This window comes from Phyllostomus discolor, chromosome 7 (assembly GCF_004126475.2).
Source record: "Phyllostomus discolor isolate MPI-MPIP mPhyDis1 chromosome 7, mPhyDis1.pri.v3, whole genome shotgun sequence".
Classification (NCBI taxonomy): domain Eukaryota; kingdom Metazoa; phylum Chordata; class Mammalia; order Chiroptera; family Phyllostomidae; genus Phyllostomus; species Phyllostomus discolor.
The window spans coordinates 7,027,469-7,043,324 of NC_040909.2; the positions used below are offsets into that span (position 1 = coordinate 7,027,469).

The window sequence follows — 15,856 nt, forward strand, 5'->3', positions numbered from 1 at the left end:
CCAGCCTGGGCCGGTGTGTGTGGGCCGCGGGGTCTTCTTCCGTGAAATACTCAGGGACACTCCGCCCTGGGAGGGGGAGAAACTACACTGAGCTCTGCTCCAACTCACGGGACAAGTCGTAAGAGCCACGCTTATATACATACGTAATGTAGGTTTATAGCTATAGTATAATAACCTACATTATTTATACTATATTGCGCCCAGGAGACTCAGGGAGCGTCTATGATGCCGGAGGAAAGCTGAGACCTGCGGAAAGACCTCCTTCCCTAAATCCAGGCCTCCAGCTCTGACACAGGCACCCGGTGCTACATCTTCACCCCAACCGGGTGCGGCGTCCCCCGGCCCAGCAGCCAGCTCTCCACTCCCCTCTGAGAGCTGGGGAGGCAGGCGCCCCGCTGGGCACAGCCGGGTTTCTGCCGCGGTCCGGGCCGACTGAAGGAGAGAGGAGAGCCGATTCCCACCCCAACCCACGCGTGTGCGTGGACTGCAGGCATGGCCACTCAGGACGTATGCCCCACTGAAGCTACCTGTACTATAAAACCCCAACTCGATCCACGTGTCACCACCACGAAGACCTGATGTTCTTCTGCGCCAGGGACTCGGTGGCCTCTGGATGCATCAGCAGAGTCTGACCGAGGACACCAAGCCGGTGTCAGCGGCAGGGCGCCCCGCGGAACGGGCCTTGCTGGAGGAGGACACTGAGAGCCTCTGCCCCGCTGGGTGAGCGGCCCGCACAGCCCTCGGCCCCGCGGTCTGATCTGGTCGTCTCTGGATCTTTCCCTCGCCCACCGACTTCCTCCAGGACCTGCCCACTCTTCCTTTCCCACACTCCTGGTCTGCAGCCTCTCCCGGGGTCCCGCTGACTCACTAGGCTCCCGCGTGAACACCGCATCCGATGAGGAACCCTGGGACGGCTCCGAGGCTCAGACATTCAGGGGTCAAAGGCCTCAAGGAGGACGAGAGCTCCCATCAAAGCCCTGGATCCACGTCTCTGCTCTGGGTGCAGCCTGCAGTCCCGTCTCCCCGCTCCCAGGTCCCAGGCGGCTGGCTCTCCTGCATCACAGCCCCAGGGCATCCGGGCACCCAGTCCGGTCGCCGCCACACAGCCCCCAGGCGGCAGCTGGACCTGAGAAGTCAGGGCGGACCGCACGCCCAGAGCCAGCCCCTTGCTTCAGCACATGCTCTGTCTACGCAAAGGTGACGATATAGTGGTGGACAGCAAGGGCCGTGGGACCGCACGGTCCTGGGCTCCAGTGCCAACTGCCGTACCTAACTGCCACGGAGCCAACCACCAGCAAACTCAACTTGCTGAGCCGCCGTCTGCCCATCTGCAAAGAGAAGGCGATGAGGACACGGAGCTCACCGGACTCTGCCGGGACGGAGTGGGTGGCGGTGGGTGGAGGGCTCCATGTGGGGCCCAGCTGACAGCGAGCTGGAAGGCTCTCCTGCAAACGGCAGCAGGTCCCAGGGCAACATTGTTTGCCCACAGTGAAACCGCTTCAGTGTTGCCCCATTTGGCCTGACGATGAGGCGCCGAGGGAGGCCCGGCCGTACCCGGGGACGCTGTGACAGCCGTCTGAAGCACGCAGGCCTGCTGGGAATGGCGGAGGCCCTCCCGCATCGGGCTCCAGCATCGAGACTCCTCGCGTTGTCAAAGCCAGCGACAACCTCGAACGGGACCTCAGGGCCAGTATTCAGACTTGGCAGGAAAAACCAAGGAGCTGCCCAGAGCCCTCCTGCGCTTCGGAACCCACCGCGGGAGGGGCCGCCAACCACGGGCGGGTCTCCTCAGAGCCCCCCTCCCACCGCTGGGCCCACTCCTCGTTGTTTTATTCACCTGCAAGAACAAAGGGCACCTTCTTGGCGCTCCGGGCACTGGCGGCCCCTGACTCAGAGCTGCCCCCGACTGGGTCTAAATGGGAGACTTCGCTACAAAGCCCACGCTCGGACCTTAACAGGCACGCACGTTTGGCGTGTGGAAAGCAGGATGGGCAATGGCACAGCTTGTTAACTGGGTTGGGTTTTTTCCCCCTGAAGGTATGGCCGGCGGGTCACAGTGCACCCCACCTGGGAATGCCAACACTGGGTCACAGCGCTGACGGTCACCACCAGCTCTGGCCTGGACTTGCACACCCCAGCACCGTCCCCTGGAAGGGCCCTGGCTGGCCCTCGGCGGCCTTCCTCTGAGCGCAGACTGGCGCCGGGCACACATCCCATCAGCATGGACCGCCTGCACCCCAGTCCCCTACCCCCAGGACCTGGGCACCCCATGTTCCATGAGCCCAGGGGCAGGAGAGCACGTGGGAGGTCTCATCTAAGCCGTCGCCTGCCAGTGCCTACAGACGGGCCCCCCCGCAGCAAACCGGTCTCCCCGGGACCCCAGGACGGATGTCTGCCCGTCCTCACAAAGGGCACGGAGGCGCGAGCTCTGGACCTGACACCATCCTGGCATGTGGGCACACGGCCCTGCCTCTTGTCCCTCAGCGCCCGCCTTGGAAAGTGCCCTCAGGACGCCACTTGACCCCGCAAGGCCAGCACACTCTCTCCCCCTCCACCTCCCTGAAGCCGCAGGCAGACGCCAGCGTCCCCTCAGACGGGCCACTCGACACTAAGTGTCCAGACACAGTGCTTGTGGCCGCCGGCCAGGCCGTGTCCGCACTCCCCACGACCCTCCCTCCCGCCCCACGGCGCACCCGGAGGCTTCCTGCGAGAGCCCAGCACGGGCACAGCCAGCGCCGTGGGTGGGCAGGGCCTGCGGGGGAGGCAGGGAGAGCCACGGCGCCCATCTCCACGGCAACCAGACACACCCGCTGTGAGAAAGAAGGGCACTTTCACAAGCCACAGAAACGCCCACACACGGCACCCGGAAGCCACTCCTGGGAGCGAGCACCAAGGAAACAATTTAGCAGAGGGAAAAAAGATGCGTGCACAAAGACATTCGCGCCCGTGGGCGCTAACCAGCAGACTGGAATCCAGTGAGCTCAGGGCAGTAAAACCACGGGACCCCCTCGGTTACTAGGGAACAGACGGCCCCAGTGATTACTATGAAGACGGCAGAGTTTATGACAAAAGAGTCAATCAAAGAGGACACACTTTATGCGCTGTGATTACAATTACTGGAACTCGGGAGAAACCGTGTACCAATCTGTATACACTTGGGCAAAGCCTGGAAGGGAAGATACAAGTGAGACAACCGTGTTCCAGGAACAGGGCAGGTTTCTGCCTCTCGGCCTTTCTCTGTGGCTGCCAAGCTGGTCTCACAGCGAAAAACGACTGAAGTGAATGCTGGTGCTTCTTGTGGGTGGCGGGGAACTAGGGTGGGGCCCCGGAGACCCTGCACACCCCCCCCCCACGGAGGAGAAGGCCTGAGGGGGGACGCCTGGGGCCCTCCCAGGACCCAAGAGGCCCGGAGGCGGTGAGAGCAGCTCCCTCGCTCCCCGGGTGCCTGTCAGTCACTGAAACGAGACGGTGTCCCCTCTCTGATGCGATGAGGGGCTGCATCCGGGACTGGCCGCTCCGTGCCCCACAACCGTCCTCGGGGCCCCTCCTGTGTCCTCCATACAGGTGTGTGGGACAAGGACCCGGGACGCTGGCATGTCCTTCGTTCCCTCGTCTGTGCGAGTCATAAACTGTCTGCACCCACAGGAGGCTCAGAGCGTCTCGACCAGGCAGACCCGTCAGGCCTTGGCCTTGGCCTTGCCTCGGAGCAGGTGTGAACTGACAAGGTCCCAGCATGTTGTTTTCATGCATCATCAGTGCAATCCAAGAAGTGAGTGAGTGTGTGTGTGTGTGCGCGCGTGCCAATGGGAATGTATCTCCACGGCCGTTGTAAATGAAATGGGGGAAACAGGAACACACACACACACACACACACACTGGCCAGCCAGGAAAAAGGGGCGTGCAAGCCTCGTCTAGACTGGGCGGGGGGCCTGGGTTCTCGTGCCAGCTCCGTGCTAGGTTTTCAAACTTGAGAAACTCCCTTCCCCTCTCGGGGCCCCTGTTTCCAGCTCCACCAGTGAGGAGGGGAAGCACGGAGGAACCTGGCCCCAGCTGTGCCGTCCCCTCTGCCCTGAGCGTCATACGCAGAGTTGAGGACCTGCACAGCCAGGCCTCGGGGCACCCTGCGCCCCGCTCCTGCTGCAAGCCGGTCCAGGGCAGCAAGAAGTCACCTGAGCAAAGGCAAATGACCTCTAGTAGCGAAGCTGCTCAGACACATGCCTGGTCTCCGACTGCTCCGTCCTCACGCAGAGGGAGCCGTGTCTGCACAGGACAGGCGTGTACGCGGGCGCCTGGGCACCCAGGAATGCGTGGCACACACTTCCAGAGGGAGTCCCGGTCCCCAGGCCTTCAGCAGCTCCGCTCTCGGGCCTGGGGGGCGGGGGCGGAGTGACAGAGTGTGGTTCACAGTCGGTATGAGGGCACCCACCAGCCAGCAGGGCAGGACGGGCCCAGGAGAGTGGTTCCCTCCTGCTGGGGGAACAGGGAAGGCTTTCTGGAGGAGGCAGCCCTCAAGCTGGGTCCTAGAGCCCGGTCAGAATGTAAACATGCAGAGTAGGGAGAGGAGGTTCCAGGGTGCTGTGTGTTCAGAGACGTGGGTGTGGGGAGAGAAATTCCGTTTGACTTGATAAGTTAGTGGGAAGCAACGACAAGGATCATACCATAAGGGCCTTGAATGCCGGACCAAACAAACACTGTGCTCCTTAAGCCTTCGTGCTGGGCATAGTTTGAAGCAAGATACGCTCACCCATCAAGAAATCGGGAGCTAGTCACAGAGCCACAGGCAGAACCAACAAACTTCTTAATAATGTTTTTCCCCAACCCCTTTCTTAGTGCAAATAATGCTTGAGAAAAAAAAAAAAAAAACCGGCTTCTACTTAGTATTTTCTTCTTATCCTGGAAAACAGAGCCAATATTGAGACATATTTTGGCAGGAGCCAGAAGTCGAAGGTAATTGTGAAAAGAAGGCGATCGTAACTCTTGTAGCTACAGAAGAAACACGTGTCAAAGATTTCTTTTCACCCGTGACCTCGTGAGGGAGCCAGAGAGATGCAGGGGCCGGGCGTCCGCAGGGAGCCACGCAGGGTGGCCGCCGGGACTGCCGGGATGGGCGTGCTGAACGGACGTGAGACCAAGGGTGGCGACCCCCACAGGGTGAGAGTCCGCCGCCCCTGCACCAGGCGGCCCCCGTTGTCACGGGCAGGAAACACGTGAGCCGCCGTCTGGCAGAGTGCGACGCGGCTCAAAGTCACGGCCAGGCCCGGGGACCGGGGAGCCTGGTAATGGGGCAGAGCACTCCCGCCGAGGATGCCCGGGGGACTCTGGGTCCGGGTCGAAGTCCCCACAGGTGCTCCCTGTGAAGGTCAGTCAATGCTGGTCCCCGAGCAACCGCGCACTCCCAGGCACGCGCTCCATGGGGAGCCGCAGTGAGGACTCACGCAGGCGACCCCGAGCTGGGCCACTGAGGCCTGGCAGGTGAGGAGGCAGGTCTGTGCCCACCTGGTTCCCTGCAGACCGGGAGCCGGGGGGGGGGGGGGTCGGCTGCCAGGGCTGTGCCACGCGCCAGCTCCGGGCAAGTCCCTCCCCGCCCTCCTCCCGACCCCTAAAAGGAGCGGCCTGGCACCCCCACCCCGCCCCGGGGTGCTCAGCCCTGGCCACCCTGGAGGCGCCTGAGGAGTTCTGAGCTGCACACTCGCCCCCGCTCTAGAAATCCCACCCACGGGCTCCCGGAGGTTCTGCTGGTGGCGGCGGGTGGGGGCACGGCTGGTTCTCGTCGCCCCGGTGAGTCTCAGGAGCAGCCGGGACGGAGAGCCGCCAGCCAGACGCTTCGGCCCCTTTGTCCCTGACACTCCGGCCCGGCGGTCGTGTCTCCTTCATCTGACAGCTGCCGGCCCCGGTGCAGAGCTGGAGGACACCACAGGGACCTTTTCCAACCACAGTCGCTCCTCGCACCTGATCTCTGCCGGTAGAGACGGTGCAACGAGCACAGCTCCTGACTCGGTCAGACTCGGCCAGCGTGTTAGCGCCTGTCCACTGTGGTCGCCGCCAGGCTGGGGGGTGGGGAGTCTGCGGAGCTGGGCCCAGGCCCGGCCCCCCGGGCGGCTGCCTCTGTCACAACACACGTACCAGAGGAGGACAGAGGTGCCCACGGGTGTGCTGCTGGGCACCGCCACTCGTGAGGGGTGCGCACACACCCACAACTCACACTCACACGGCAGCCTTCAAAGCAAAGCCTGGATGGAGGCAGCATGTTCAGGGGGCCGCATCCCACTGGGGTCTCCAAGCAGCCCCCACTGTGGGGAGAGAACCGGCCATGATGGGCGGACAATGGGAACGCCCTGTGCTCCCCCCTCGCCCTCTTCGGAGACCCCCGACAGTCATCACAAACCCGACGTCATTGGGGATCCCTCAGAAGCCACTCAACTTACCCCCAGAGTCCACCCAGGGCACCCCCTGGGGCTCCGTGACCAGCCACCAGGGACGGGCCCCGGGCTGGGAGCACGGAGCCCCGCTCTGGAAGGCACTGTCCCCTCAGTGGGGCCGCAAAGGGCCGGGACCCGTGTCTCCACGGTGGATGCTCCTCCCTCTCCCCCCATTCCCCGCCCCCACAGCCCACCCCCTCCCCCCACACACACTTACTGCAGGCCGCGCAGGTGAAGCAGGCGTCGTGGTAGAGGCTCCCCATGGCCTGGCAGGCCTGGCCGGCCCCAAACACCCCTTTGCTGCATTTCACGCAGGTACCTGCGGGGGCGAGAGAGCACCAGTGAGTCGGGAGGGGCGGGGTGAACCGCGTCATCCAAGCCCACGACAAAGCCAGATAATCCTCTCCACAAGCAGCTCCTCGCCAAACCCCACGGGCTACTCCTTTGAAATGTCTTTTTGTCTCGCACTCTCCCCCTCGCCCAGCTGGTCAAGGGTCAAGGCTTCCAACGGCAGGGGACGGCCACCAGCTCCCCGCCCGCCGTCCTCCGCTCTGCACGCCTCCACCTTGCCCACCTGCCCCCTTGCCCACAGCTCACGAAGTCTCCTGCCATCTTTAACACAACATCCAAACACCACGCCACGCCAAGCACACAGATCGCAAGATTTCACGTAAACAATTTCCTTTCATTCTCGGTGGGAACCACCAACGAGGATTTGCCATCCTCACTTTTTACAGAAGTACCAGGCCCCCAGCCCAGGTCCAGCGGGCCTGCGAAGTAGGTGCTCTCCCCTGGTGTCTCACCTCCGAACATACCCCCCATTCCGGATCTCAGCTCTTAGCCTCCTTGCTCATGGGCCCCCCTGCCTGGCACCCTGCCCCCATGTCCTCCAGGTCTCCCCCCACCCCTGCGGCTCTCCAAGTCTGAGGCAATGCAGCCAACCAGAAGTCCAAGAGCCAGGCTGCCTCCCACCTGGCGGGAGTGCACCTGGGAAGCTCTCTGAGCAGCGTCCGCATCCGGAAAGGGAGGGGTGTCCCACCCGCCCTGCACGTCTGCAGGAGCAGCAGGAAAGGCTGCTTTGCAAACCAAGAGCTCCGGAGAGTTCATCTACCTCGGCCACGACTCGGTCTCCGACAGACCCGGGCTTGAAGGGTAACACCACCGTCTGGGGCCCCCCATGCACCGGGGCGCGGGAGCCCTTCTCAGGGCTGCCGAGAGACACGTGAGCAGAGCTGAGCACAGGGCCCCTCCTTTGGTGGAAGCTCAAGAAACAGGCGTGTAAACAGAAATGATGATAAACACGCTACTGTGCACGCTCAGCAAGAAGGTGCCTGTGCACGAGGTGAGCTCTTGAAGGCTCTCCAGGTACCGGCTCTTGAACTCGGGTAGCAGGGGTGCAGCCCCTTCCAGCTCTGGTTCCGATCTGTCGGGCTGGAACTCCCCAACCCTGTGTTTTTCTGAGTGCCGATCACCCCACGCTGACCAACAGACACGCCACCATCAGGGGGAGTCCCGGTCGACACCCCTCACGGGACGCACTCACGCCAGCCAGCAGCATGTACACCCAGAACACACCACGCCCGGGGTCCTTGGGCCGCTCCTCGGAACTCCCCGAGGGAAGCGGGTGAGGCCGCCTGCAGGGACAGGACGGTGCCTCCCCAGGAACTTGTTCTTGGGGGACTGTGTTCATGGAAACTCCAGAGAACACAATCTGTGGTTCTTCGGTTTTGACATGACGAAAAATTTTCAAGCGTTGCAGAAAAGCTGAAAGAATCATACAGGGGTCCCCAGTACACCCACCACCCCAATTCCATCACTGTTAACACCAATCAATCCAACCTCCCACCTTCTCTTTCTTTACTTGCTGTGAAATCGCCTGGGTGTGCAGGCATGTGCACACGTGTGCATGCGTGCAGGACGAGGCCGCAGGGCAGCTGGTGTTCCGCACTCAGCAGGCCAGAGAGTTAGCAGCGTGCCCCCGCGGCTACAAAGTGGAAAACCTCAAGGACCTCAGAGACATCCGAATCTCCTCTTGTCTGAGAATTTCATGGACGACGTAGGCTGCTCCGACGCCCAGACATACATCGGTTCTGGACACGCTCGGAGCTGCGACAGTCGGCAGGGACACGGAGTGAAGGCAGCAGGGTCCTGCCGCGACCCCTCCTCCGTGAGGCTCATCTCAGCGGGCTCCTCACCCCAGGGACGGGGGAGGGGCGGCGGCTGCTGGGACCCGGAGCACTGGTCACCGGAGCAGGCCAGGCCGGGTGGCCTCTGGGGCGTCCCTGTGTGGGAGCGTGGGGACGTGAAGGCCAGGGCACTGGCACGTCTGCCAGTGGACTAAGAGCCTACTGTGCGCGATGCCCGGGCGTCTGCCCGCCCCTGCTGGTGAGCCACACGAGCTTCAGGGCGGGGCCATACCCTGACCGTGGCTTCCACGAAGGCCCAGCCAGGCACCCCCGGGGGTGAAGCCCTCCCCACGTAGCTCCACATGCCACCCCATCCCCTTCCCGGCTCGTCCCCTCGTATCCGGGGCGCACACGTCCGTCCCCCCGGTAAGAGTCTATTAAAGAGACTCAGGTCTTACTCATCTCCGAACACCCACAGGCACTGACAGGGCGCGCTTAGTAGGCCTTCAGCAAACACGTGAAACCAGAAACGGGTCACACGGACACCTCCGGGCGCTGGCTGTGGCCTGACTCAGACGCGGCGATGGGGGGGGTGTCCCCGAAAAACGTCAGATGTCAAGTCATTGCGCGGCGTGGACGACCCCATCGGGGCAGCCCGAGTCCAGTTCCCGCTCGCCCTGTCCCCAGTCCCCCGCTGGCCTGACCCTAAACCTTGACCCCAGGCGACGGAGGCTGGGATGGAGGCTGGCTCGGCCCACGGCAGCCGAAGGGCGCTCGGAGCAGCTCGGGCGGAACTCTGCTCACCCACACGTGCGAGGCCGCCCCCGAGGGCAGCCCCAGGTCTTCCCCGCTGAGCGCCACGGCCTCTTTGCCAAACCAGCCGCCAGAAGTGTGACCTCGAAGGGCCGAGGAGCCGGGTGAGCCGAGGGCGGCATGGTCAGCCCGGCTGCTGTGCACTGGCGAGCACGGCGGGAGGACCGGCCTCCAAGACAGCTCGCCAAGGAGGAGGGAAGCTGAAGGAGAAGGCCTGCATCGGCGAGAGCAGTGGGGACACGAACTCGCCCTGTTGGGGTTTGGGGGCCAAGGTCGGGGCAGCTGACCCGCCCCCGCCCGTAAAGCGAAGTCCAGGACGGACAGCGCCTTCGAGTGGACGCGGATGACCGCCGGGCCCCCCGGGCTTCCTGCAGCTTCATCTCCTGACGTCAGGCCTTCCGCCCCTGCATGTGGCCGGCGGGGGACACCGTCTTCTGGCTTCCTCTGCATCTGGGGGCTGGGACCTGCCGACTTCCACCTGCCCCTCCCCCCCCCCACTCTCTCTCTCCCCCTCGGGCGGCCGGCCGGACCTTCCTCACACGGCTGACATCCTCCCCCAGCGTGTGGCCGCCTCGCACGGACACAAAGCAAGGAAGGGCCATCGGCCAGAGCCAGGAAGGGCCCGTAAGAAGCCACGTAGAGAGGAAAGTATTCCATCCTTGCGGCTTGTGGTGCGTGGACAGAAAACTACCACGTGGGCAGGAAACAGACTGGTCCTTCCTTTGGTAGGAAAAGGAAAGTCACTTCCAGTCAATGTCACGGGCTAGGAAGCAACGCACCCACCAGCCCCCGGCTGGGAGTCTGTGTCCAGTGAGGGAGCCGCTGCCGGCACCCCTCTCTGAAACCCAAGCTCTGGAAGGGAGCGCGCTGTCACCTGAAGGTCACATGGCCGGGAGCATCGGGGGAGGGGCTGTGAGCCGGGGCTCCGACTCCAAGGTCCTCTTCTCCCCATCTGGCCGGCAGATGTGGCTGCTCCAGCCACACATACGGCCCCCCAAAAACAGGGGGCTCCTCCCTCACCCCCTACACATCCCTGCTCAGGGATTCAGACCCCAGGTCTCCTGGCCCACCTCCCACCAGGACCTCAACCACAAGGCCATGTGGACCCCCGTTCCTCCTACCCGTCTGCCCGGGCCGCTGCAGCTGCAGCTGCAGCATTCACCCCACAAACACTTCTCTCGCGCTCACGCCAGGCCAGGCTCTCTCCACACACTGGCGAGCAAAGGGACCGCACTCTGGCCCTGCCCCCGTGAACCGGTCACCTAGGGAACCAGGAAGCCAGGCTGCCAGGCTGACCAAGCTCATCGAGGGCCCTGCTGAGCTGCCTGGGGAGAGGCTCAGGCTCGTGAAACAATACGAAACACATGCGTTGGCCTGTGACCCCAGTTCTGACACAGGGTCCCTAAACCTTCTGCAGTTTCCTGGGTGACGGGAGTGTCTTTTGTTCTCAGGAGGCGATTCTGGGTGGGTTCCCAGACGGGGGGCTGGTCCCCCAGGAAGGCCAAGCCTCAAGCACAGCTTGGCACTTGCAGCCTCACCCCGTCCCCCCGGAGAGGGCAGGGGGCACACCCACCCATCGGGAGGGTCCGGACCCTTCCAGACTCGGCCTGTGGACCTCTGTACCTGGCTGTTCGCCTGATTCCTTTATCACGTTCTTCACAACCAACTGGACGACGGAAGCTCTACCCCGAGTTCTACGAGCCGCTGCAGGACCCTAAAGGAACCCCAACGGGGGAACGTGAGGGTGTGTTCTCACTCGGGACTCTGACGGCCGGAGCTCAAACACCGGGGGAAGGGAGGGAAGAAACTGCACTCACAGGGGACAGGAGGAGCGGGCACTCCGCCGCCGCAGCGGGACTTCCTGCCCGCTGACCGGTGCTCCAGACCACGCTTTGGGGAAGTGGATGTGACACGTGACCAACTGCACATGGTCAACACGACCAACAGCTGGCGTTTCTGCACAGGTGTCGTCGCCACAGGTGAGGCAGTGGCCACACCCACCGTCCTCATCCCCGGAGATGGCACCTGCGCCCGTGCCTTTGCCAGGTCCCCCCTTCCTTCCTCCTCCTCTCCCCGGGCAGCCACGGCTCCGCTTTCTGTCCCCACGGGGCAGCGTGCACTTTCCAGAGGTCACCTCAGTGGGCTGTAGAGTGTGCGCTCTTTTTTTTTTTAACCCGTTGGCTTTCACGCGGCGTGATTATTCTGAGATTCTCCTGTGTTGCTGCCGCATGCACCCAGCGGTCATTCCGTTTCGCTGCTGAAGAGTATCCCATCGCTGGGCGGGACCACAATGGGTTTCGCCGCCCCCTGCTGAGGGACATCTGGGCTGTCTCCAGCTGGGGGCTGCTCGAACAGAGCTGCTGTGTCCAAGGGTTTGTAAGGACACGCATTTCCTTTCCTCCAGGTGAAGGCCGAGGGGCGGAGTGGCGAGGCCTCAGGGGGGCACATGTTTAACTCCAGACGAAACAACTGAACTGTTCGCTGAGCAGGCCGGTCGGCCACCTCACACATTCCCACAGGCACCTCGTCGGGGCTCCGTCTCTCCCTGTCCCCGCCGGCACGTGCTGCTGGCCAGGGGCCTGAGCAGCACTCCGTGGGCTTATCTGCCATCCCGCCTCTTCTTTGGGGAGGTGTCTGCACAAAGCTTTGCCCCCTTCCTTTCTCACTGCTGAGTCACGAGAATCTCTTATCTATTTGGGATACAAGTCCCTTATCAGACACCCGCTTTGCAGAGATTTCGCTGGAGTCCTGTGAACTCCCGCTGCGCAGTCTCCCCGGATGCCTGGCGGCGCTGCAGCTCAAGGGTCTGTGGGCTCTGCCTCCCCCCCCACCCCCCGCCCCGTGGGCCGAGCTGGGCCCTCGCCCCAGGCAGGGGGGCTGCGGCAACCCCAGTGCTCGCCTCGTTTCCTGCCTGGCTCCCAAACATCACCGTCCTTCACTGCCCGACGTCCGGTATCTTGGAGACCCTTGGTTCACGTATGTTGTCTGCCTTCTGCAGGGTGTTTCCAGCAGGAGGTCAATCCAGTCCCTGTCACTCTGTCCCCCGTGGGAATTACTAAGCGTCTTGGGTACCGAGCACCAGGCTGCACAATTTATATGTTTCTTCACTTAACAACAGCCCTACAAAACGGGCAGCATCTTCATTTAAAGATGAAGCAGCTGAGGTTCAAAGGGTGAGCAGAAGGCCCGAAGTCGGGCTGACTCTGCACCGCGCCCCCCCCACGTTCATGAGAGGGGTGCAGGGAGGAAGGGGGGCAATGCCCGAGGGACTCAACGCTGGACGTTCCCATGTTTTGGGGGCTCCAACAAATCCGTAAACACCAGCTCACTGGTGGCAGCCAAGCCCTCTCTCGGCTGTGGGCTGTGAGGGGCCACGCCCCCTCCTCCCATCAGAGACGTGGCCTGGGGGTCGTGGGCAGGGGGGACCCCCGCAGAAAGTGCGTGCGTGCCAGGGCCTCTGCCTCCCAGGGTTACCCGGGGACCCCGGGAAACTGGGTGAGTTTTGAAAGATCACTAACAACCGGTAACACCCGGGGCCTGAGTTCTTGTTTGTGCATCCCCTCTGGCGCTTCTGCAAGCAGAGCTTGCTTTTTAGAGCGGTTCCAGGTGCACAGCAAACTGAGCGGCGGGCACAGAGGTTTCCCACTCGCTGTCCCCCCGCAGGACCACCATCCCCCCCCACCGGGGCGGCACACCTGTTACTGCGCCCGGGGTCCGCAGCCTACACGAGGGTCCACTCTCGGCGCTGTGCGTGAGGGTCTGCACCCGTGTATGAGGACAGGGGTCCGCCCCTGTCCTGCCACACGGAGAATGCCCCCCCGCCCGAAGAATCCTCCGTGCTCCCCCTGCACGCCCCGCCCACTCCCCTGGCATCCGGCGACCACCGGTCCTTTCGCCGTCTCCACAGCTCGCTGCCTCTTCCAGAAGGTCATGCCGTCGCAATCACGCAGTGTCTGAGGCTTCCTCCACTCCGTCCGTCCCATGCATGCACGGCTCCCCGTGTCTTTTCACGGCTTGCAGCTCATCTCCATTTGACCGAATGAAGCCGCCTCGTCTGGGTGTGCCCGGTTTGCTTCTCCATTCACCCGCTGAGGACGGCCTCTCGGGGGCCCCCAGATTCTGGCGGCAGCAGTGACCACAGCTGCCGCACACGCCCCCGGGCAGGTTTCCCGGCGGACGCAGGTGTGCGGTTCACTTGGGTAAATAAATACCAAGGAGCAGGATCGCTGGATCGCGTGGTAAGCTTGCGTTTAGTTTCGTAAGACACCGCCAGACTGTCTTGCAAAGCGGCCGTGTGGGATTCTTTTCAACATCAGGACATTCCCACAGGGCAGGACAGGAAGGGAGGGGGGCAGCTTCCTGGGTTAAAAGCTGTGCGACGGGAGGCCAAGGGCCCCCAGGCACGATCCGAGCCCCGCCCCCCTCTCCTTTGCAGCTGGCGGTTTCCTGCAAGGGAGAGCTAGTCCTACCTGTCTCCCCCATCTATTGAAGGATGAGCCCTCGGAGGGCCAGGATGTGGCACCACGTCTGGGTCCCCACCAACAAACAGAAGGAAAGCAGAGTGCGTGCACACAGTAGGTGCCAAGAGCACCGAATGCACTCGAAAGCTGGAGCTGGGTGGGGGGGGGTCATCCAGGCTCAGGAGGAGGTACCAGAAGGCAGTGCAGAGACAGGAAGGCCAGGGGCCTGTGCACAAGTGCGGACTAGTTCACGTGACAGCAAGGAGCCAGCTGGGCTGCAGGGAGGAGGGGCTGGAGGCAAAGAAAGCCCGGAGGTGACCCTGGGACCCAGGAGGGGATGGGAAGTGACTGTCTGAACCGGGGAGGGGGCGTGGTGCCGGGCTGGGCAGCTCGGGCAGCGGGCAGGGCTTACGGGGCTGCAGAGTGTCCGAGGGAGCAGGGCTTCCCTGCGGGGCTGCTCCCGGGCAGAAGCTCCAGAAGATACGGCCCCCAGCCACACGGATTTGCTCCTCCCCGGTGGACTGGCTCTCATCCCGGAGACGACAGTGGGTGGGCTGGGGGCCGGGGGACGGGGCAGCTGTCAGAGCCTAGCCAGACCTCCCCGTGACGGAGAAGGAAAACGGGGTGCCCATGCCCAGTGCCGCTCACACAGCGACTGAACTGTGATGTCACGTCACAAGAGGCCTTCCCCAAGCTTTCAACTCAGCACCAGTGCCCGGGAAGCTTTACGGGAAGGTTTACTCCTAGGGGAAGGTGACATTTTATTATCACTGTTGTCACCGCCCCCGGCATCCTTGTTCCGGCCCCATGCTAACGGCACTGGTGAAACACAGCCCAGGCTGGCCGGCCTCCCTCCGGCACAGCGGTGGTCGTGCAGCCGCTCAAAGGGGGACAGCTCTTCTCAGGAACAGCATCGGTGGGGCCTCCGCTGCCCCTGACGGGCCAAGGGGTCAGGACCGCTTCACGATTTGGGTGGGACAGAGAGAGACCACTCGGCCTCCAGGAACGGCTGGGTCCCCGACCTCAGTTCCAGGAAGATTATCTGAGAGCCGGTGACACAGCGGAACTGATCGAATGCAGACTCCCTCCCCCCCCTCCACCCCCCGGGGGCCAGGCCCAGGCAGCATTCCGTGGGAAAGACAACAGTCATCCCCAGTGGGTGTTAAATTATCTTCTGTGCACCTGAGCCAAACTGTGGCGCCCCCCCCGCCCCCCGCAAAGGGGAGCGGCACCCCAGGACGTGAGCAGCCCTGGTGGGAGGGGTAGCAGCAGCGGGGTTCCTGATTGTGGAGATCGAGGAGAACCCTGGAGCCCCCCCCTACCCCTGGTCAACTGGACGCACCGCCGCCCTGCGGGACGGCCACCTGGATGATGACCAAGTCAGTGTCTTCTGCTGCTGTGACAAGGACGGAAACAGAAAGGCTCCAACAGGTAGGCAGTGGGTGAGCCCTGCACCCCTGTCTCCCACGGGCCTGTCCTGGACTGCTCCTCTCTCGGCGGGCCGACCTGAAGCTGTGCCCCCCTTCACTGGGCAAGGAGGAGCAGCATCTTTAGCTCTGCCCCCTGCAGCGAACCATGGAGGGGGGACCACACAGCCATCAACCACCTACGGTGCTGAAAGGGGGCGGGGCCAAGGCCAGGTGCTCAGCCAGCGGTTCGGGCACAGGCTGGGAGGGGCCAGGTCTGCCTGGAACGTATCTGGGTGAATTATCCCAGACACAAGTGGCACAAGGCTTCTGGTCAGCAGAGGGCTGCAGCCTGCGATCGGGACAGCTCTGGGAGTGGACAGGTTCCGGAAGAGGTGCCAAGAGCTGGGGCAGAGCTGCGCCGATGACCCAGCAATGGTCTTCCCCCAAGCCACAGTAGAAGCTCCCTCCAAAAAACCCCAGAGGCCACGGGCGCCAGGCTCCTGCCTCACACGCAGACGGGCGGGCACTTCTCCTGACTGGCTGCAGGAGTCGGTGGAGATGCCCACCATGACCTCCAGGGGTGGGTCTCCGTGGGGGGGTGGCGCCAAACCACCGCAGGGGCTGCTGAG

The 15,856-nt window shown here is 63.3% G+C and overlaps 1 protein-coding gene across 2 annotated transcripts in view; it reads right to left on the reverse strand.

Annotated features, from left to right (window-relative positions):
- The window catches only part of LIMD1 (LIM domains containing 1), a 58,932-nt gene that overhangs the window by 20,099 nt on the left and 22,977 nt on the right, over positions 1-15,856 (reverse strand). For both annotated transcript variants that reach the window (XM_036030433.1, XM_028518416.2), the window contains one exon: positions 6,637-6,738. In XM_036030433.1, the coding sequence (XP_035886326.1) occupies positions 6,637-6,738 (102 nt within the window). The remainder of the gene's footprint in view (positions 1-6,636; positions 6,739-15,856) is intronic.